Source organism: Mustela nigripes, chromosome 5, assembly GCF_022355385.1.
Source record: "Mustela nigripes isolate SB6536 chromosome 5, MUSNIG.SB6536, whole genome shotgun sequence".
Lineage (NCBI taxonomy): Eukaryota > Metazoa > Chordata > Mammalia > Carnivora > Mustelidae > Mustela > Mustela nigripes.
This window is the reverse complement of record NC_081561.1, coordinates 10,398,464-10,421,244: the sequence shown is the minus strand read 5'-3', so window position 1 is coordinate 10,421,244 and position 22,781 is coordinate 10,398,464. Positions and strand designations below refer to the sequence as shown.

Sequence of the window (22,781 nt, the reverse complement as noted above, 5' to 3'; positions counted from 1 at the left end):
ATCGCGAACGTTTCCACCTACTGGGAAACATTTTGATCTGGGATTGGACGCTGAACCCCCTGGGGGTTGCGGACTCCGATCCGCGAGGGCCCGGACTGTCCTCAATCTCCCGAGCTAGTGGGGAGGCCGGGCCTAGGGTCTGGCCGAACCGCAAGCGTACAGGTGTGCCGGACCTATTGGATCGGGCCCAATCTCCGGGCCTTGCTCTTTTCCCCTCCCCACCTCTAATTCTCCCCACCTCGGGGTGGAGACTCCCAGCCCCAAAGTTCCAAGGCGGGGGGGCGGGGGGGAGAGTCTGGGGAAGAGCGCATAGATGCCCCCATTGCTTGAGTGCGAAAACACACCCACTCACACTCGCATCGAGCCCTGCACACCCCAGCAAGCAGTCTGCCTCTGTTCCCCGGTCAGAAACTGACCGGGAAAGCGGGTTGGGGCTGTTGGGAAAAGCTGGAGCTGATGGCGAGATTGCCGCGGCTATAAATCCATCACTTCCCAGGTCAGCTCTGCGAGGCGCTGGGACGAGAGCTGGCGGAGTGAATTCCTGGGCTAGCGCGCATGCGTCGGCAGGTAGCAACCCAGCTCTTTATGACCAGGTGAGATGTTGCTGAGCAGGTAAAAAAGGAGGATTTGTCTAAGCGATTCCAGGGAGCGGGCCCGGCCGAGCCCTACAGCCCATGCCCGGCGGGGATCCATCGCCTGGAGCGCCGAGCCGCGATGTCCATACTTGCCAAAATGGGGGACTGGCAGGTACGGGGGTTTGCCTTGGCTGGGGCTGAAGTGGGCGGGGGTGGAGGGGTGGAGGGGGCCGGGAAGGGGGAGGCGGAGAGGAAGAGCCTTGGCCCTGGGCAGGAGAGTCGTAAGCGAGGCACGCCTGGCAGCGCCCAGGAGAGTTCCCAGGAGAGAAAGGGCAGAAAAAACATGCGCTGCCGGCGGGCCCGGAGCGGAGCAAAGTCCGGCACACGCTCCACAGGTGGCCCCGGGGGTCACTTGTGGTTTGCGCTGCGGCCTTTAACGCCCCCCCTCCCCACCCGGTGGGAACAAGGGAGGATGACTAATTCGGGAGGGGGAAGGGCGCGGGGCGGGGGTTGCAGTGCGGGGTAAGGAAGGTTCACTACTCTGTACGCCTTCGTTCTTGCCCTAGACCCCAGGGCGACGCATGAGGTGGGGTTCTGGTGCACCTGTCTCTTTTTCTGTCTCCAATTTGGGGGGCCTAGTGGGTGTGGAGAATGGAAAGGGGTCCGGATGGACGGGGCGCGCCCGCGAGAATATTCTTTGGGGAAATACTTAAAAGAGTTTGTACAAAGTTTAGCCTCTCTCTCGGTCCGAGTTGTGAAGCCAGTTTTCGCCTCTTGGGCTACAGATTGGGGTGACTGGATAAGGGGTGAATGATGGATGATAAGGGAGGTCCAAAATTTGCAGAAACCGAAGTTTGCCAAACTCCACCGGCTAGGCCTCGGGTACCTCAAGGCCAAATGGGCCCTTGATCCTGCCCTCCTTGAGTCCTGACCCAACCCGGGCCACAGGAACATTCTTCTGGCTCTCTCCTAACTTCCAGACATTTCCCCTGTGGAAACCAGGGCAGCTCCGCACAGGCTGGTGAGGGTAGCAGACACTCTCCTCTTTGGCGGATTTCATCATGGGAACCGTGGGACCCTATATCCCTCCCTCCACTCGCACCGAATCTCCTGGCCAAGGAGGCCTGGTTAGGGCAAGAATCTGTGCGCAGAAAAGGCTGCAGGGTGATTTGAACCAAAGGTGGGGAACTCCCCAGAGAGAAGTCAAGGCTCTGCCCTTTTCAGGGGCGAGTTCTTTTTCTTTTTCTTGTTTCAGATTCATACCATTAGAAATAAAGTTCAGAAGTCTTGTCTTTTCTATATTCTTTGGAGTTTGGGGAAAGGAAATAGTCTTGCGATTTTTACTTCTCTCCTTCTATTTATTATTTTTATTAACCCTGAGCTCTTTTATACCTCTCTTCCCAATTAAATCTCACGAAAATGCAATTTTATCCCCCAAATTAGACTGACTTTGTGGTTTAAGGATGCAAGACCCACACCAAACACAAATGTTGGGAATCCACACCTTTCCCTCCCTTGCTCCAGTGGGCCTCAGGGCCCTTCTTCCTTCTTTTCTCTGGAGGGTGTAGACTGGGGAAGGTCTTGGGGTGAGGTCCTTGCAGTTTTCTCCACAAAACCGGTAGACCTCCCAGCCGAACTCCTCGGGTCTGAGAAGGCACCAGTAGCGGAGGATCATCCTGGGTCTGAGCCTCCAGACGGCCTACCATTCGGGTGCAGTGAGAATATGGCCCAAAGGGGAAAGGAGTGAACCCTGGGCCTGGCTCCTTCGGGCTCACAGTTTGGCAAGTGGTGGGAAGCCTGCCTCTCGGGTGGGGCACGTGGATTTGGGGCCTGGAGGGGCTGGATCCTTCAGGCTTGGCCTTTTGCGCCCTCGGGTCCCACTGAGTGGTGAGGACCAGAGAAGAGTCAGTCAGACCCCTTGCTGTCTCTTTGTTTCTGCCAGTGTCTCCGTCTCACACTGATACTCATTTTTCCCTCCAACGGCCTCTTCACGCCCCCACTTCAGGCCTGGACCCCCCACCTCTAGCCCCAGGCCTGGCGCTATTGCCCTGGGGTGCCGGTGGGGACAGAGCATTGACATGCAATGAAGAGACTTGTGGTAATGACGTTCCTACAAATGCGGCTCCGCTGGCTCCAGGATCTACTGGGGCGCTCGCCTGGGCCTTTCTTGAAGGCCCAGAACTCCAGCGGTGGCGCAGAGCCCTCAGGCCCTAATCTGCACCTCAAAGGCACCCTCGGCGGGAATACAACAACAGTTTAGCAAGCCCTAGAGGGTGCGGAGCCAGAAATCTGCTGGGCGCCGGTCAGCAAGGGGGGATGGGTGGAGAAGATAAAGGGCCTTGAATGCCTTCCCCAGCCCACAATCTGAAAGAAAGCGAAACTTGAAGTTTCCTTAAGCACTGTGCGGCAACGTCCGAGGGTGTAAAAATCCCACGCTCACAGGTTTAGGATTTGGCCTACAGCTCATGCTCTGAGGCTGTGGCCGCTTGCTGGGAAGGTGTAAATGCTCGCGGCGGCCCATCTCCCGACTTCAATCCACTGCGTTGGGCGGCGGGCCCTGGGGCAGCCCCTCAGGGTGAGTGGTGCGAGTGCTGGAAGTTGACCGTTTTCCGGGTGGAGCGTGGCGCTTAACCTCGGGCTGTGTTCAGCCAGAGAACTGTGATAGTGTGCAGGTGGGGAAAAGGAGTGCAGGGCAGGGCCGGAGGAGGGTGTCCCTCATGCTCTAAATCCCCCTTCCAGCTCGAGCCATTTCTCTAACTTTTGGGAGGGCCTCTGGCCTACTCTGCCTGGCTTGGGGAATTTGCTGCAGCCATCCGGAAGGAGAAATTGCCCTCAGCAAATGGGTGGGGGGTGGGGTAGGGAGGTAGGTGGTCGTCCCTCCTCCGGCCTTCCTTCCACCTGTTAAGAAAATCTTGGATTTGCAACACCCTTTACCCCCTCTGCAAGGACACGCTTTGGAGACCTTGGGAGGCCTGGAGATTTGCAAAAGACAGGCCTAGGTGGAATCAGAAGTCGTTCCTAGAGCAACTCTGAGGCAGACCTACTGTTGATGAATTTGCAGTATTCAAGAGAGAGAAAGACACACAAAAACTTTTTTATGGAGGGCAAATGAGAAGTTTGACCAGAAAAATTAATTACTCCGTATTTCAAAGGATTACATCACGTCTTTCTTTTTAATTTCTTCTTTAAAACAATTCGCCAAAACAGAAGGAAAACATCTATAAAGCCCCGCTGGGGCGAGCCAGTCCCTGTGTGGAGCCGGGAAAGCCTGGACTGGCCAACCTGGACCAGGGGGTGGCCCCGGGGCCTCGGGTTCCGCGTCAGCCGGGCACTGCGCCGCAAGCGCGCCCGCTTTAGTAACATCACCAAATCATGAAGGAACTCTCCCTGCTTTAATTAAAAAGGGGGATCTTGGGAAAACTGGAGCAGATTAGCACAGCGAAGAGTTGGTTCCTAGCGATTTATTTTGATGCATGCATGGCACGAAGCACACATGCCAGTATTTCCGCACAACTCCAGGAGCGACTGTGAGTCTCCGTAGGAGTTCTGTATTTTGTCCACATCGCACCTACGAAACCCTTAGCCCCAACACCACCTTGAATTATCAGTCAGCCCTAGCTTCATACAAATGAGAGGAAAATCACTTAACCCCTGGAGCTGTCAACTAACCTCTTCGGGGTACAATTTTTATTTTACACGCAGCAATTAAAGGATCGCAAACCCCAGCCGCGCGACTGGAGCTGTTTGGCAAAATTCTCAACCTGGGGGTGGGGGGGTATGGGGGGGTAAGCGCAAAGCCAATAAAACTCCCAAGGCGCTGCGGCCCGAGATGGTGGCTGCCGCGAGCGGAGGCGATCTCTTGTTGGGCAGAAATCCTGGAGTGACTTTGCCGGTCTTGGTTTGATGATTATATTTAATTGCGAAAGGGATAATAATTTCTAATAAAATTGGACGGGGCCGAAAGGACAGCGCGGTTAGCGCAGGCAGGGGTGAGGGAGAGGTGGTGAAAGATGAGCCCCAGGCGCAGCCTCTTGGACCCTGCACGGTGCCGGGTTTTTGCGGAAGGCATCTCCCTCGAGAAGGAGACGGAGAGGAAGAGGAGAGGGGCGGAATGGCGCGGCGGCGGGGACCGGGGCGCGCGGCTGGTCTCAGGGGAGATTCCCTGGGCTCGCGGGCAGGCGTGCGCTCTAGGAGCAAATTCGCCGCTCGGAGAGGCCTTTATACCTGGGTCGGAGCGGCCGGCCGCAGATTGCGGTGCTGGCGAGCAATTGGACTATTGTTGATATGCTAATGAGGCGATTAGGCTGTTGGTAAAGAGCTGGAAAAGGGAAAAGTTTCTACCATTAGAGGGAGATCTCCGAGCGCACACGGGAGCTCTTTCCCTTCTCGCCTCCTCCCTCCTCCTCACCCTCCTCCTCCTCGCCCTCCTCCTCCTCCTTTTTGCCCTCCTCCTCCTCCTCCTCGCCCTCGCCCTCCTCCTCCTCGACCTCCTCCTCCTCCTCCTCCTCCTCCTCCTGCGCTCACCGCCGGCAGCCGACACTTTGCGCTTACCCAGAGAGTAGCTCCACTTGGGTGCGAGGCGGAGAAGGGGGCAAATCCGTTCACGCCGATCCATGAAAATGCTTTGGAAACTGACGGATAATATCAAGTACGAGGACTGCGAGGTAAGCGCGGTGCTGGCTATCCCTGCGGCCGCAGGCTCCGAGCTCTACCTTCCCGCTCCTCCTCCTTTCCTCGCAGCCAGCTGCGAAATGCGGGTGGGACAAACTTTCCCCAGCGCAGCGCCCGCCTCTCCAATTCGCCCCAAGAACTCAAGGGAGAAGCTGGAGAGGAAGGATGTGGATGCTGTCTTCTTTCATTTTCCTCCTTGGAAGCTCGTGTCCCACTTTCCCCCCTTCTATTTTCCGGCCAGTTTGGGGACTGCTGAAGAGTGGAAAGAGGAACATGGGTTCTTGAGGCAGTTGCTGGCAATTGGGCACGCGTCTGTGCACCCTGCGTGTGTCTTGAGCGAGATTCTGGGAGCCCGAGTCACCAGAAAGAGAAAGAAAAGAGAAAATCCCGTTTCCCTCCTTACGTCCTCTCCGATCTTTCATATTCCTTCTTTTATTTATTCATTTTTCCCTCCTTCCTTCCTATCTTCCTCCTCCCCCTTTCTAAAAAGGAAGGGTCTTTTCTGTTTGGAGAAGGCACCCGCACACTTCGCTCTGACCTGTGTTGCACCTCCCAGTTATCGGGTTCAGTCTGGAAGCGCCCCTCTCCCAAATTGCTGCGGGGCTCGCCCTGGGTATCTGTGTTGCTGAAGAAGTTCTAAGCACCTTCTCCCTCTAAGGGATACTTTGAGAGCATCCCTGGGGCGAAGGTGGGAGGGCTGCACCGCGTGGAGCCGCCTAGTTGCCGGGTCCTCAAGCTGCGGGCCCTGAAGCTGCCGGGCAGTCGGCTGAGTGACCGTGGGAATCCTGACCCGGCTGCACTCGACCTCCGGTGTGCGGAGCCCGCGGCGCCGGTGGAACGCGCCTCTTTGGAGCCCATTTTAAAACCCAGGGTCTCCCGAGCTCGGCTTATTGGAGCAGCCGGGGAAGCCCCAACACCACTGGCCCGCCCGCGGGAGGCGCTGGGAACCGGCCTGGCTGCCGCGGCCCCGAACTCCTTCACAACCCCCGCTGAAATAAGCGGAGGAGTCACAGGAGGGGGAGGGGGCCCGAGGCCGATGATTACCTAAATAGGTGATAGTCCCAGCTTTCGCTATTTTTTTCTTCTCTGTTCCTTTCTTTCTCTTTGGCATTTGGAGCTGGAAATGTCTGGAGCAGAGGTCTGTGTGGGCGCAGCAGCGTGGGTCTCGTCTTCACTTGAAATCAGAACCCGGGTTTGTGTGAACGGTGTGTCACTGGTTCCCTTCCCCCTCTCCTCTCCGTCGACTATTTAAAAATCTTTCTCCTTTCCCGGGCTCTTCCTTTTCTCCTTCCCCTCACCCCATGGGGCGCAGGGTGACATCCCGCGGGGACGGGCTCATCTCTGGGGGCTCCTGCTGTGCGCCGTGCGGGGCGCAGAGACCCCGGGGCACACTAGCCGCTTTGTTTTCAGGCCCGAGGCGGGGGGGGGGGGGGGGCGGTGCTCCGCGAACTGGTCCGAGTTTGCTCCCCAGTCTCCGCAGGTGAATTGTCCCCGCCAGGGCTCTGGCCCGAGGCTCGAGCGTTTCACCTTCGCGGAGGCCGAAACCCAGCTCTGGGTGCCAAGCCCTCGGCGTGCGGGGTTCGAACCTCTGCACGGCGCTGGGCGCCTTTGAGACCTAGGTGGGAGGCAAAGAACTGGAGGGACCCTGTGGGGGCGCGTGTGAATGTGTGTGTAAGTGAGGCAACGAGAGAGAGAGAGAGAGAGAGAGAGAAAGAGAGAACACAGTGAGGGATGTTTCAACAACTTTGAATGCGGTGGGCGAGCGCCGGAGCAGGGATTTCGGGTTTCCGAGCCGGCTCAGGGCTGTCTAATTATGTCGGGGCTCTGCAGGGACACGCAGGAGGCGAGGTGCCGCTTGTTCTGACAAACCAGCGGGCGGACTGGCAGCGGCGGCAGCCTTGCCGCGCTGGGAGAGAGCGAGCCATGTCAGCGGATGGGGGTGGGGGGGGCGTCGGGCGGGAGTGGCCCAGCCAGTCGGACGGGTTTGCGCCGGGAGCCGGGAGCCCTTGCCAGCGGCGCCCGGGCTGGGCCGCTTAGCGTCTCTGCGCGCCCCGGACCGCGTCCCGGCTCTCCCTCCCCTAGCTCCTGCCCGGGAGAGCTGAGGGCGGGCGGCAGCTGCCGCAGAGCGAACGGCCGGGGCTGTCCGAGGGAAGCTTGAGCGGTGGCCGAGGCGAGGGCCGGTGGAGCGGGCGGGCTGGCCGGTCCCGGGCGGGGCGCCCTGGGCCATGGAAGAGCGGCGCGGCGGCGGGCAGACGAATCCCGAGTCCCAGGCCCGGCTGCGGAGCGGAGGAGCCCGCGGCCGGAGAGGGCCGGGCAGCACCTCCCGCGCCGAGAGCCCGATGAATGCTCGGACGCGGTCCCCGGCAGCTCCTGCCCGCGACGCGCGGCCCCCACGGTATCCCGAGGTCTGCCCCAGCCTTTTAGGTCTGATTGTCCTCGCTCGCTTCCTCTCCCCCTCCCCCTCCCCCTCGGCCTCCCCCTCCTTGCGCTCCGGCTCGGCCCCCTCCCCCTCCTTCCCTCCCTCCCTCTTTCCCTCCCTTCCTCCTCTCGGGCTCTCCCTCCTTCCCTCCCTCCCCGCTCCCCACTCTGGGCTCCACTCTCTCACCCACACTTTCTTTCTCACACACGCACGCAGACACATTCTCCCTCTCTGCGCTCTCTCCCTCGATTTCCCTCGCTCCCTCTTTCTCTTTCACTTTTGCATGCCCTGCAACCTTTTAAAATGTTGCCCCTTCCCTGTGATTCGCCAGACGCCGCGCCGCGGCCCCCCGCGCGCTCGCCCGCTCCCTCTCTCGCCCGCTTTTTGTCTCTCGCGCTCCCTCTCCCCACCTCCGATTTGCTACACTGAGGCTCCCGTCAATGGACTGCATTGAGAGCCGGCTCCGGCGCGAGTTGCCTCTCCGCTTCACGCTCGATTTCCAGGCATTCTTCCCTTATTAAGTATTCGTGTAATATTAATAGTCATGAATATCTGCTATTAGGAGGCTCCAGGAACGCTGCCCAGCGCGGTTATTAGAAGCTCAAGCGAAGCCGCCGCTAAGAAAAGAGGGGAGACACGGATTAAGGAACACGCACATACACACAGACACACACACACTTTTTTCTTTTTCCTTTTTTTGGGGTTTTTCATTTTTTAAGGAACTTTGAATCATAAGCGATCACGGCAGGATAGAGACCGTGGGTTCGACCAGCTGAAGGCGCCGCTCGAATCGGTGGTTCAAGTTCGGATGGACCAGAGCGGGGCTCCAGCGCTCGGGGGAGTGTCTGCGCCGTGACTGGAGTCCTGGGTGGCGCGGGGCTCTCGGCGCCTTTTGTGTGGGGCGCGCTCGGGCGGCGGGGCAGCCGGGCTCTCCAGGCTTGCTTGTTTTTTTCCACCCTGACTCGTTACCCCAGACTCTTCGCAGATGTTAGTTCACAGTTTTTCAGCTATGGTGAGTCCCATCCCCACCCCCATCCCTGTTTCCTTAGGAATTCTCTTCTGGAAACCTGGTGCTGCGGAGCTGCCCCAACCTCGGGTTTCGCGCTCAGGTTTCCTTCAGGGCACCCCTTTTTCCATTTGCATTTCGCTCTTTCCCTCTTTTCTCTCGCTTTTTTCATTCTTTAATCGAATGCATTACCCTCCCCCGCCCCCGCTCGACCTCTCCCGGCGCGCAGACCTACCTCGCCGCTACTTCCCCAGACGTGTTCCTAACCACGTTCATCCTTATTTCTTTGCGTCTTCACTTGTTCCGAGGTGTTCTCAACGTTTGATGCTTAATCCATATGCAGGAAAAACGCTGCCCGGTGTGTCCCCTGCCCTCGGGGCCGGGGCTGAACCTCCCTGGGTTCGCACCCCCTGCAATCAACTCTATTCGCTTTTTTGGCAAGCGAATTGCAATAGAGGAACATAAAGTCTGGCGTTTCTTCTGCCCTTTGGGGCTGGGGTGCAAGGGGCGGGAGCCTCCGCGCCGGGTTGCACCTCTCTCTTTTAAACCCAATAAGGCTGAATGTTTCTATTTTAAACGTTGACTGGACGTCCCCCCTCTCCCCATCCATATTGTAAATCGACCCTATTGAGAAAAATGCTCCTAACTGAGAAAGCGGAAAAGACAGAACCCCATCTTGCAGTTAAAACCTTCTTTAAGCTGGTAATTTAAAGGTGTGCTTTCGTTACAGCCCCTCTACGAAATGTTTCTATTTAAATAGTCATGAAAATGGTAATAGTCTTTGAAGGTGTATGATTTTTGCCCCCTCCAACTAAATGGAACAGGGTAAACAATAACGCAGTGGCAGGCAGGTTCAAATCCGGGGGAAAAAGAAAAGGCCGCTTCTACTGTTAAATATTTAGCAGGAATTTTAATTTTGCTTAAGGGAGGTTTCATGCTGCAGCTTAACGGGCTGTATTCTGGAAGGCCTTTTTCTATCACTCCCCCCCCCCCTTCAAACCAACCCCCAAACAGGGCCTCTTATGCTCCCACATTTGCACGATCTAATTCTCTGCGTTTTTGGAAGAAGCCCATTTCACTTCGGGGGTACCGAAATGAACAACTTAGAGCTCATTTCTTTCGGCGGCCTGCCGACGGGAATGAACGGTTTCCCACGCAGTCTTGCGGAGTGGATTTAGAGTGGACAGATGTAACTCGACGCCTGATTTCTTGTTCTTTCCCCCCTTCTTCTTCTTCTCTCTCTCAGGACCGCCACGACGGCACCAGCAACGGGACGGCGCGGTTGCCCCAGCTGGGCACTGTAGGTCAATCTCCCTACACGAGCGCCCCGCCGCTGTCCCACACCCCCAATGCCGACTTCCAGCCCCCCTACTTCCCCCCGCCCTACCAGCCTATCTACCCCCAGTCGCAAGATCCTTACTCCCACGTCAACGACCCCTACAGCCTGAACCCTTTGCACGCCCAGCCGCAGCCGCAGCACCCGGGCTGGCCCGGCCAGAGGCAGAGCCAGGAGTCTGGGCTCCTGCACACGCACCGGGGGCTGCCCCACCAGCTTTCGGGCCTGGATCCTCGCAGGGACTACCGGCGGCACGAAGACCTCCTGCACGGCCCACACGGGCTTAGCTCAGGACTCGGAGACCTCCCGATCCACTCCTTACCTCACGCCATCGAGGACGTCCCGGTAAGAGGCCGCGCGGGCGGCGCGAGGGTGAACGCAGCCCCTGCTCACCCACCCCCAGAGAAGATTAATCAGGACATACAGACTGTGGCCCGGGGTTTCCCTCGGTGGCATTTACTTCTTCAAAATTCCATTTTATTTTTTGGGCGGACACTTGGAGAACCCACATAAACGACCGAATTAAAAAATTAAAAAGTAGTTGAGAGTTATAGCCCTAGAACAATGGTTCCTGGAGCTCCTTCAAACAATGCCTGCATTACCATTTCCACCGACACAGAAATAAATCAGATGAATGTCACCATTAACAATATCTGCCCCTCTCCAGGACAGTAAACTGTTTCGATTGGGAGAGGATCTAATTCCACCGCTGCGTCTGGCGTGCGGGATTTATCCCTGTCCTGGAAAAGATGTTCAATTCAAGCAAAAGAACTCATTAAATACCCTAGGAGTTTAAAATAAAGTGTGAACAACATATTAAGAAAATTATTTCTACCGGATTTCATAAGCACTAGTGATGTCTAAAAGTTCTGTGTGTAGCTTACCCTGATTAAAGAATAAATAGTTAAGTAGCAAATCGGAGCGGAGGGACATTAAAATGAAGCCTCCTTCTTCTCCTAGGGGTGCTAAGTGCTGACCTCATAAATCATTAGCTGGGTTCCCAACTCCTATCAGAACCTGCTACACCCTATATTAAATTAAATGTTTTGAGACTATTGGGCAATACATTATTTGAGTTCTAATCCAGTTATCGATAAATGCAGTTTAAAACGATTTCTGAATAAGCATGGTATTAGCACATTTACTGTTTACAGTGTAAACCAGGCTATTGATAATTTGAAAATACTTTCTGAAATTAAATTTAAACCAGCATCTCTGTTTCAGTTCTACGTATTTATGGTTTCCTCACAACCCTCCTGAAATGGAATTAGAATGAGCCAATAATTTTATTAAAGCTGTAAAGGCTCTGTTAATGCTGCTTTTCTTTGGAGAGGAAATGTATCTGGATGTGATTTTTACTAAAATGCTATTTCAAATTAGTGCATCAAATATTGCAGCAATATGTCCGTTGACAGTTTAATGATTACTGCATTAGATTGCAAAGAAAATGGTCAGATGAACTTACCTGCTTGCTTGGTGAATTTAAAACATTATTTAAGTTACATAGGAAAATAGAAAATTTATTACAGCTCTCATTTGGCCCAGTTAATCACTGAAATTTGTTGGTTATATTCAGCAGCCTTGCATGGAAAGAAGGAAAGCAGGCAATTGATCCATTGTGGGGTTTAGAAAGCATTGTGTGTATGTCTGTGTTCATAAATGTTTTTGGAAACTGACATTAAACTGCATTTCTTGGGAAGTAAAATAAGAGGAGCAGTTGTTGAGAAAAAGCAATTAAAAAACAAACCTGGAAGTTGTGATCATTTCAGTTCTCCTTCCCAAAGAGTCTCTGAATCCTTTTTCTAACCTGCTCTTTGGACATATTTGAATTGCAAAATGCACTGCAGCCGTTTGGAATTACTGTGAATTAGAATTGCTCTACTTTGCAAAAATTCCAAAGTGGCTGGTGTGAATTCTTAACACCTGTATAGTCACTTTTTGTGGTGAAATTAGTCAGTAGGAGAAATTAACCAAAAGATAAATAAAAACAAGGAAACCCAGTTGTTGCTCTTCCCCACCCTCCCCCACCTATTAAGAAAAAAATTCTTTCAAAGGAATTTGGGTCAGGAAAAGGGTTGTTTTCAATTTTCCCATTGCTGCAACAGTTAACCTTTAATAAGAATGACTGCTAAATATTTAAGAAAATCAAATTGATGGTGAAAATTATTTAATCATTAATATCTCAGTGGGGTTTTAAACTTAACAGTCTTCCCTGTATGGACAAGGTCTAGAAATAACACAAATAAAAGTATTATGCCACACTACATTTACTTTATGGGTTTAGGGTGCATGCATAAAGGGATCATATTTCCCCATATAGTTAAAACACAAGAACTGCAGCAGTAGTCATTTCTGAACATTTCTCAATTTAATTATACTTAAATCCAGAAGCACTTTAGGCAAGTTACAAATGAGAGCATTGAGTATAATAAAACCTGTAATAAAGCAACTTAGTACCATCCACCCGGAATCATTGCGATCAGGCACAATTAACAGGAGCATAAATCCAAGACAGAATGGAAAATGTTCGAATCAGTATTATTGTTGGACAAAGACTAGAGAAGGAAGTAATAGTTTTTTAAATGGTAATGCCTGTGTTTGGTAACGATTGCGAAATCTTCTATCTCAGCAGCCCTGGTGCTAATTTGTAAACACAGCCAGACATTATATTGCCTGTCAGTTTCTGCATTAGAAAACATGATTTCATTTTACTTTCTAATCACGTTTTGACTCTAGCACACACATATACCCATCCATCTGTAAAGGAAAAAAAAAGGTGGGGGGGAGAAGAAAAAAAAACCCACACCAACAAACCCGCTGCTGGACAACAGGGGGAAAAAATACCCTCAGAGGTTTTTGCTTTTGTTTTAATCGTTTTCCTATTTGTTTCCCATACCTAGTTTAGGCTATAATCGTCTTTAAAAACAATTTTAATTTTCCATAAGTGAAGGTGTGTATACACCTTTGCTTTTTATCACATTACCTAAAATGCTTACAACACTCCCCTGTTACTCCGGCCTCTGTCATTTCTATTGTGTTTCCCTGGCTTTTGCTGCTTGAACACTGGAACCGCTAAAGTCCGAAGCTGCTGAGGCGCCAAACTAAAGCTAGGTGCATTTTTAAAGGTTAAACTGACTTTGTGAGAAAGATTAGGTGCTCCAAAACTTGGTTTAATTTCCAAAGAAAGTTTTATTCCCCACCCCCATCTCCTTCAAACATGGATTATTTGCTGGGGGAGGAGAAATTGGCTGTGGGTGTGCAGTGAAACCTCTTGAGTTCCAAAGCCTCAAATTCCAATAAGCCAAGAAGAGATGTTTATATATAAATGTCACTATACAGGAGGGGGAAATTTTGATTCTACACCTTCCCCTCCCCCCATCTTGCACAGAATATTCATTTCCTTTTGTTTTGATTACACACTTACATCCATGTGTATCCTTTTGTTGCAGCATGTAGAAGACCCGGGTATTAACATCCCAGATCAAACTGTAATTAAGAAAGGTAAGCCATTTCCTTCTACATTCCAGGCATGTCCTTACAGGCATACTGCTATTTAAAAGAACTCTCAGAGCTGTATTTATTTTTTTCAAATAGGATTTCCTAAAGGCTCAGAATTAGCAAATAGATGGCATAGAACAGCCATGCTTTAAATGATCGGCTTTCAGTATGTTAGTAATGGCAACAGGCTAGCTTTGTTCATGATTTGACCATTTAATTTAGTTTAATGATATCTAGACAGACACATGAAATGTGTAATAGTTGAACTGATTTGGAAGTGGCATTTCAATTTTGAAATGGTTTAATAGTTTAGTTAATCCATTGTGTAAGTGGCCATGAGTATTAAGAAGTGTATAATGCTAAAATAGTGCAAATAATTCAACATCACTATGAGAGTTGTGTCGTTTGTACCACTCCTTAGCAGAGGAAGAAAAAAAAACTTTCATGTTCTTCAATTTAATTTCTCATTAGCTGTTTAAGGGTTTTTAAACTTTGTGAATTAGGTTAACAAAAATTTGGCTTTTGGTTAAAATTAGCATCTTGAAGATGTCAGGATTATTAGCATAATTGTTCAGAGCAGAAATTGTTTTTAAAAAGTGTCAAGTGATTTGGATGGATTTGTAATTTGTATTGTGTTTAGTGAGTAGAAATAAAGTTTACTGGATTAAATGCTATTCACAGCAGCTTTTTTTTGTTGTTGTTATAGTAGCAATGTTACATTGCAGAATTCTAGGCACCACCAGAGGACGATGCTATATAAAACTGTTCTCATTTCTAACCCCAATCAGTATATTGTTAGCTAGTTTAAAGTTTCATTTTTGCATCTGTGAAGTCCTTGTCACGTCAAATTAGATGTGCAAGGGATAAATCTTAAGAGATGCTCTTTCCAAGTCGACATGATAATTGGCTCTTTTATTAGTAATCTCTCAAGAGTTCCTTTAACTCCTATTGTCTCTATTAGCCTCCCCAGAGCTATTAATGTCACAAGTGATCTATCCAAAACCTAGAGCCCCCCACCTCCCCATACATCTAGACTATCCCCATTAAGGAGGGAGGAGTACTGAGGAGAATGTATGCATATTGTTATATATGTCTCCTTGTGGAATTTTAAAATACAAACGCATACAGGACGTAAATGGTGGTGAATGCATCTGAATTATACTGGTGTGGAGAAATGTAACATGGTAGTACACTTTTTCCTGGTCTTGAATTTTTTTCTGTGGTGGGGCCAAGGAAGAGCTTATGATTTTGCCTATTAAGAATATATCCTCTCCACTTGCCAGTGAAGACACTCAAGCAGACAAGGATATTAACTCTTTGCTCAACAGAAGGGCATTGATAGAGCCTATGGTAGGCCTGTTTATCTTTCTTCTCTCCCAGTTCAAAATGGGACTGTGGAATGCATTTCTAAACGGTCCTTTTTAAAACTAAACATAGGAAAGGGCCTATTTATCAAAAGGATGGGGCACTTCCCCTGTGTGTGACCAGAGAATCCACCACCTCCCAGTTTGGTGCCTTAGCTGTTCACATACAGGCCACTTCAGCCATCTAAACTCTCTGCTGATCTTTGTAACAATTTCTCCCCAACACTGAACTCCCCACCCCACAAAACCTCCAAAGTACACGGAGCTTGCTCTCGGTGTGCAAGCGTAATCCCCTCCCCTGCACCCTATACCCGTACTGCAGCACCTCTCCTCGGATGAGAGCCCTGAGGGTCACAGTTTCACTACCATTTCTAGACAGCACCCTGACGGCTAACAGGAAAGGGTCGAGGCAGAAGCACAGTCCAAGCTGGTGGGGCGAGGTGGGGGGCGCCTCCCGGCCGCCGGGCGGGGTGCGCCGAGGGGATGAGGCTTGCTCCCCAGAACGGGAGTACAGCAGGGAATAAGGCAGAAGGTGGGGGAAAGGAACCACAGGATTTTTCAGGGCTGGAAGGAAAGTGGGGGTTGCGGCGCAAGCCGGGCCGAGAGCCGGGGTCGGGGAGGACTTGGGAGGGACCCCCGACGCACACACGCAGCTTCCCCGTCTGTCTCCGCAGGCCCCGTGTCCCTGTCCAAGTCCAACAGCAACGCCGTCTCCGCCATCCCCATAAACAAGGACAACCTCTTCGGCGGCGTCGTGAACCCCAACGAAGTCTTCTGTTCAGTTCCGGGTCGTCTCTCGCTCCTCAGCTCCACCTCGAAGTACAAGGTCACGGTGGCGGAAGTACAGCGGCGCCTCTCACCGCCGGAGTGTCTCAACGCTTCGCTGCTGGGCGGAGTGCTGCGGAGGTGAGGCCCGGCACCGCCCTGCCCGCCCCGCCCCGCGGCCCGGGGAAACACTGCGCCTGCGCTTGGGCGACGACGCAGACGGGCCTCGCGCCGTGGCCCTCCCTTCGCGGGAAAGGAAAGGGGCGGGGAGAAGGGCGTAAAACGGGGTGGGTGGGAGCTAGGGGCGGGATGAGGCGGCGCGCGCCTGCGCTCTCCGCAGCCTTCTCGCGCGCTCGAGCTTCTGGCGCGCGCTCGGTTTCGTCGCCGCGGCGCGCTCCCCAGGTCCTCCGCCCCCAACCCAACTCCTCGCGCGCACGCGCAGCTCACTGCACCGCGGGTTCAGTCCCGGCTGCTACAGCGGCGGGGCGCCGTGCAGCCGCCTTTTCCCTCCCCGCGTATACCTTGCACGCCCTGGAAAACTTCCTCTCAGGCGCCTTACTTTGCCTTACGTCCGTGTAGGGTCTCCGAAGGTAACCCACCGTCCCTCGAATAGGGTTTTAAGTAGAAGACATTGGCTTTCATTTGAGTCCCAGCCCCCTCCCCCCCCCACCCCGCGTCACCGTCACCGTCACCTCTGGCCAGACGGCGACTCCCGGTGCCTAAGGCGCTCACGTTAGTGGTTCCCAGGTACTGCGGCCGCGACGTGCTCCAGGCAGCACGCAGGACACGTGTACGTGCATTCTGTGTAGTTGTTACCCACCAGTGCGCGTTACATACGTGGCTGGGGATACGCGTCTCGGCCCTGCGAGGTCGCAATGGTTCGTTTCCTAGATAAGATTGGCTAAGGGTCTGCGAGGTGAAGCACCTTCCCTCAGGGCAGGTTTCTCCCTGCTTTGGGCTTCGCCTTCTTAGGGTTCCACCCAGCTTTGTGAGTGGTGGGTGTTGGCCGGAACTTTCCCAGGTGATCTTTTTTTCCTTTTCCTTTTTTTTTTTTAAAGTAGACCAAGAACTTAAGTTTGCCGTTTATTTATTTATTCATCATTGGACCCATAGTCCCGCTCTGGTGGGCATGCTCCACACAAAGCGTATTAAACCACTTTTGGAAGGTTTCAGACATCGGCTTTTCCAGTGTTTTCTTCCTCTTCCTCCTTCACAGTCATTTTGGCTTCCTTTTGTAATCTTTCTCTGACAGATCTGAAACCTCTGCTTTTTCCTCCCCTTCCCCCACCCCCAGTATTGGAGACTGTTTACCTAGGGGAGTATAATCTAATCCACACAATTAAAGAGCACTTGAGTAGGGAATAAAATCTGAAATTAATTAATTTGCTGTTTTATTTAAACAATTTATCTTAACCACTTTCTGATTACCGGAGTCTATTTAGACATCTATTTATAAGAACCACCTCCATGGTCTCTGAAATCAGTGAAATTTTTAAAGGCCGATACCGGCTTTTGACATTTCCAGTTAGGCTACTGACATGGCATGTAAACAGTTGGTAAAATGAATTTCCCATTGGGGTTAAAGCCAGAACAGGAAACGTGAGAGTGATGATAACTTTGGTTACTCTGAACAGCCTAACAGTGATTCTTGCAAAGACAATTTAAAGACCCCATTGGGATTTCTGTGATTGTAACAACAGGGAAAATACACAGTAATCAGTTGAACTCAAAAATACCTCAAACCCCAGAGATGAGAACCGTGTTTGTTTGTTTGTGGTTCTTCTTTAGAGAGTTGCGGAATCAAAACCTTCCAACCTGCCACCAGGGCTGCAGGAATAACTGAACACAGGGGGTGTTTTACAGTTTAGCCTTTGTCTCCCATGATCTTTCCCTGCCATTCCTTCCTAGGTTTCCCTCCCTTAAGTATCTCGGGGCTATGATTCTCAACTCTAAAAAGCACATGTTAGGAGGTTGTTAAAGTGACTATAATGTGACTCAGAGCCACCCAGTGTTTTCTAAATCCCTTTCTTGCATGTATTTGTGAAACAGGGCGAAGTCTAAAAATGGAGGAAGATCTTTAAGAGAAAAACTGGACAAAATAGGATTAAATCTGCCAGCAGGGAGACGTAAAGCTGCCAATGTCACCCTGCTCACGTCACTAGTGGAGGGTAAGCGAGTCCACTTGCTAACAAGAAGGGAACTGTCTTCTGGGAAAATGGGTAATACTCTGTGGCCAGATGTTTGGTTGTATTTTGTGTCAGTTGGTCAGTTTCTTTTTTTTTTTTTTTTTTCTTTTTTTTTTTTTTCCTGGCGAGTAGAGCTGGAAGGGAACAGAATCCTGGCACGTCAAGAAACTATTTGCACTTGCTCCTGTCCTTTCTTCTTCCCCTTTGCCATAAAATTCCACCTCCCTGAACCCAATTCTGACCTGAACAACGTGAAAATTTAAGAACTGCATATTCTCTCCAAGTTCCTGTCTCCTCCACAGAGCTCAGCAGTAAATCACCTAAGCTATTCTGACATCTGCGTTTGAGAAATGCGTGACCATTACTTCCTGAATTAATTTGGGAATCTTTGACCTGCATCCTGATTTAAGACCGTCCTGAAAGCTCAGGGTTATATGCCCTTTTAGGTTTTTGTTTTCCAAACATATGCTCCCTTATCTCTTACTTAATGGTGCTTCTCTAGTGGAGGGGAAGAAAAGTGAGCAATCTTAGATTTTGAATTGTTGGGCTAGGAAAGAAAAAAGAAAAACAAGCCTTGCTGAAAGTTCCTCATGGCAGTTTTTAACACACACACACACACACACACACACACAAAGCTTCCAACCCCTTTAAAACAAAAGCTACCCCTGTTCTCACTCTGTGCTCTAGATACACTGTCATCAGAATCCACTCACATTCCTACTTCCTCTGGATTCCTTTTAAGTTCTTCTGATAGTAAATTGGCTTAAGTTTAGATGTGTTAGAAGGAATGTCTAAGCTGTCTTGCGTTTTCCTTTGTGTTGTGTTGGAAATGTCTCCTGCCATTGGAAAAAGAAAGACACTTAAATGATCAGGTAGATATCAAAACTACCATTTATATTTAAAGAAGGCATTTTGTCTTCTTTACACCTTACAGTTGAGGAGATAGATCACAGTGGAGTTTGGGTTCCAGCTTTATAAAGAACTGTAGTAAAGTTTAAAATCATGCACTTGAGGAGGACTCCCAGGAGGCAATCTGTGAACAGCGTTAAAGATGATAACTGTTAAACAATAAGCAGTTCTTCGGGGCCAGAAGCTCAACAACAGTAGCTTTGCATTAAAAATACCATGAGTACATACAGAACCTACTATGCATACCCCAAAAGAATTAAGCGCAAAGGAAATGGTCGAAGTGGCTTTGGATGTAGTGTGAGAGTGTGCATGAGTTTGGGGGTTGAGTCCTGTTCCAGGGAGGCAGTTTCTGGAGAACTGTTATTGTTTGTGATCCGCTCCATTTTATGGAAACAAGCTCTGCAGAGAGGGCTTTGATGCTCTAATTGGCGCATGCGTTCTTCCGGAGCTGGAGCTAATGGCAGGAAGCCCTGCAGTAAAAACCAACTGGTTCAGGAAATTAAAACCAAAGATTCGAAAATCAACAACACAGACAGACTCAGTGGAGTGACCCTCAAATCCTCTTGGTTAATCGGTTTGGATGAACAGATAATTATATGCGATCAAGTTAAAATGTAAACCTTTAGTTGTTCTCCCCTACAGAAAAACTCAGCGAGTAATTATGAATATCATTTATGAATGTGTTGATAGGTGTGAGGTTGGAATCCAAGGAACATTTTAAAAGAGAAGTTGGGGAAATGTCATCAGGGATCAGGGTGGGTGGGGGATGGGATATGCATTTTCAAGTCCTCTTGGCTTGACTGGGACAAGTGGCCATTTTTCCTGATAAATTCATCTGCCAGATCCTACAGAGAAGGAAATAAAATGCCTGAAACGAGAAAACAAGTAGTTTGTGTTTTCTTAAACATCTGGGTTAAGAAAATAAGAGTGCTGGAAGGAAAATCTGACCTCAACTCTTCTCATTCTCTTGTGCTCACCTCCCCTCTCTCCTCCTGCCAGGAGAAGCAGTCCACCTAGCCCGGGACTTCGGGTACGTGTGTGAAACTGAATTTCCTGCCAAAGCAGTAGCTGAATTTCTCAACCGACAACATTCCGATCCCAATGAGCAAGTGACAAGAAAAAACATGCTTCTGGCTACAAAGTAAGGCATTTACCTTACCTCTCCGGGGTCTGTGTCTTACTGTCAAGAGAAACAACCAGAATTGTTTCTGGTCACACTTTTCTCCTCTCTTCGTTTGGTGTTCATCAGTTTTGTTGTCATAAATAATTGAAGTTACCAACACAGTCTTAGAATCCATACTCAGCCTTAAAGGGGAAATAAATGTAAGTGGGATTCTTGGTGTGCTCCTAATCTTATCCACTCTTCTGCTCCCCCTTTTCAGTTAAAACAAAAAAAGTGTGTATGGGGGTGGAGTATGGTAGGGGTTTGATGGAAGCTGAGTGTGGATTGGTGACTGTCGTTTTAGAAAGACCAGCATTGAGTCTGTAAACGGGTAAAACAGGCTCGCTTGTATCAGTTTTTGTCTCCTATCAATATGTGCAAGGATTAAGCAGTGGCCTGCAAAATGTGGAAGCCAGAAGTTGTCCTAGTTTCAGCCTTAATCCCTTATCCCATTTCTTGCCTTTCTTTCGCCTCCCTCCTGGAAAGTCTCACTCTCTCTGTCTCTCTCACAGGCACACAAACACACACACAGCCCACAAGTTTTAGCCTACAGGTGAGATGTCAAATAGGTTTCAAAATGGCCCAAGTTATATTCCCGTCAGTGCTTGGGCTGAATAGGCTTCTCCAGGTGGTGTGTGAAAAGAAAATGACTGTTTTGATATGTTTTCTGGAAATTAAAAGGCTTGTTTGGAAGCCCTTAATTATCAAAGTTGATGTCACAGGAGGGCTTGGAACCAGAGGGCAGAGGCTGTGAGGCCTCCGTTGGGGCAGTGTCTAGCCTGGGGACATCAGCTGGCCTTGGAGAAGGCAGCCTGCCAAGTGCTCCCCCATTCTCCCTCTTCCCCACCTGCCTCATACCAGTACCCCCATCCCCTCCAGACTGCTGGTGCCCCAGGAAGACCCCACCTAGGCCTTGCTTCCCAGATTCACAGCTTCCGGTGTACAGGCCTCCGCTGTCTGTATTTCCGACTTCTCAAGACCCTTTCTGAGATTTCAACTTTTTCTCTTCCCTTAGCTTCCTAAGCACACCTGTGTTCACAATTTTCCCTTGGAATGGGGAAATTGAAATTGAAGCATCTATTTCTTCTCAAAAATCAGTCTGAGGGGCACCTGGGTAGCTCAGTTGGGTAAGCGTCCCACTTTGGATTTTAACTCAGGTTACGATCTCAGGGTCTTGAGATCTATCCCTGCCTCTCAGACTGGGGCTTGGAGCCTGCTTGAGCTCCCTTTGTCCCTCTTCCTCCCCAGCACTCTGTCTGTCTGTCTCTCTGAGCTGGCTGTCAATATCAGTCTGCATTGCCCCCAAGTAACCGATTTTTTGTGCATTTATTTAAAGGCAAACAATCCCAAGAAAAGTTTGCCTTTCTGTCTGCATCCAGCCTTATTTGTAGGATTTCATCCAACCAACTGAGGTCTCTCTAGAACAGAGCAGGAAGCAGGTCTCTCTGATATTTTGAACAGGACAACTGATGGCTGCATGCTATTGGCTATTGGGAAATGCTTTTGTTTCTGACTCCTCATCCCTCTCCTCCTCCTTTGTTTCTCTTCTAAACATGTGCAATGTTTCTCTGTGTCAGGGGTGTTTGGTGTGAGTGAGAAAGAAGGGGGCTAGTCCTTAGGTGTAGCTGGGGAGCGAGAGAGGGAGAATTTGTGAAGGTAGGAGGGGCCACATTCAGTGGACATGGAGGGGTGACTGGGTCTTCCGTCTTGTGCCCCCCGCCCCCAAGTCTGTCTCTGGGGCGTTGGGTCAGGTCAGGGTTCTGCAGGGAGAAAGGTTTTCTTTTTGCTGCTCACGTTGCCCACAGGGGAGCCTCAACTCTCTCTCTTCCCGCTCCCCAACCCCTCTTTCTCTCTGCTTCACTTGTGCTGCAGACAGATATGCAAAGAGTTCACTGACCTGCTGGCTCAGGACCGATCTCCCCTGGGGAACTCGCGGCCGAACCCCATCCTGGAGCCTGGCATCCAGAGCTGCTTGACCCACTTCAACCTCATCTCCCACGGCTTCGGCAGCCCAGCGGTGTGCGCCGCGGTCACAGCCCTGCAGAACTATCTCACCGAGGCCCTCAAGGCCATGGACAAAATGTACCTCAGCAACAACCCCAACAGCCACACGGACAACAGCGCCAAAAGCAGTGACAAAGAGGAGAAACACAGAAAGTGAGGCTGTCCTCCCTGCCCTGCCTCTCCCGCCTCACCAGTCCGGCGAGCAGTCCGGCGAGCCCACCCACCCAGTCGTCTCCAGTCCCCTACCGCCATGGGCAGGTGACAGCTCTGGGACCAGCGCCCCGCCCCGCCCCCGCCCCCCTCCCCACTGCTGCTATTGCTGATGCTGCCGCCACCACCTTCAGTCCCCCAGACGCTGGGGGGACTCTCAGCCGTCAGCGGGACAGCACCTGCTGACTGGGCCCCCAGCCTCGAAGTCCCTCGTCGGCACCAACTCCCCTTTGCCCTCCTGTGGAGCCTAAGAGAACAGAACAGGCCGTGGAGCCAGCAAAGAAAAGTTCTGTCCAAGTTTGTGAACGATTTTTTAAAAAACAAAAAACCCAACAACTCAACAACAACCACCACCACAAAAAAGCTAAAAACATTTTTTTCTAAAAAAATAAAATAAAATAAATAATAATAATAATAACATAAAAATTTAAAAAAATACTATATGCGCTTCATGGGACTGAATCACCACCTTCCCTTACATACTTCAGATTGTAGCCATACTTTAAAAAAAAAAAAGGCGTAAAGGAAAATGACATTTTTATCAGTATTGTGAATAAACTTGAACACAAATACACGAAGTTCCATGTCATGTCTTCAGTTGTAGAAGTTTTTTCCTCTCCAAGGTAAAGCGACCAACTTGAACTTTCTCTGGCAACACGATTCACAGTTATATAAG

General features: G+C 50.6%; 1 protein-coding gene and 1 long non-coding RNA gene across 9 annotated transcripts; one reads left to right on the top strand and one right to left on the bottom strand.

Moving 5' to 3' along the window:
* The first annotated feature begins 521 nt into the window (after nt 1-521).
* TFAP2A (transcription factor AP-2 alpha) lies at nt 522-22,503 on the top strand. Of its 8 annotated transcripts, none has more exons than XM_059399421.1 (8): nt 522-747; nt 9,918-9,975; nt 10,115-10,352; nt 13,457-13,508; nt 15,544-15,775; nt 17,684-17,802; nt 19,729-19,870; nt 21,764-22,503. In XM_059399421.1, the coding sequence occupies exons 1-8, from the start codon at nt 675-677 to the stop codon at nt 22,050-22,052; spliced, it is 1,203 nt and encodes a 400-aa protein (XP_059255404.1). In that variant the 5' UTR covers nt 522-674; the 3' UTR covers nt 22,053-22,503. The 8 variants fall into 8 exon arrangements, with proteins under 8 accessions (XP_059255404.1, XP_059255401.1, XP_059255400.1 ...); XM_059399420.1 differs by lacking the exon at nt 522-747 and adding an exon at nt 6,306-6,451; XM_059399416.1 differs by lacking the exon at nt 522-747 and adding an exon at nt 6,890-7,670.
* Nucleotides 3,736-6,375, bottom strand: LOC132017594 (uncharacterized). The gene is made up of 3 exons (XR_009404342.1): nt 6,291-6,375; nt 5,127-5,498; nt 3,736-4,893 (listed from the first exon to the last, which is right to left on the bottom strand). It is a non-coding gene; the product is annotated as an uncharacterized LOC132017594 (long non-coding RNA).
* Nucleotides 22,504-22,781: the final 278 nt, after the last annotated feature.

Excerpts from the sequence above, each read along its gene's own strand:
- TFAP2A (XM_059399415.1), top strand. The coding sequence starts at position 7,472 with ATGGAAGAGCGGCGCGGCGGCGGGCAGACGAATCCCGAGTCCCAGGCC. Across the intron at positions 7,652-9,917 it reads GGCCCCCACGGTATCCCGAG|GACCGCCACGACGGCACCAG; the intron begins GTCTGCCCCAGC and ends TCTCTCTCTCAG. Across the intron at positions 15,776-17,683 it reads CTGGGCGGAGTGCTGCGGAG|GGCGAAGTCTAAAAATGGAG; the intron begins GTGAGGCCCGGC and ends TTTGTGAAACAG.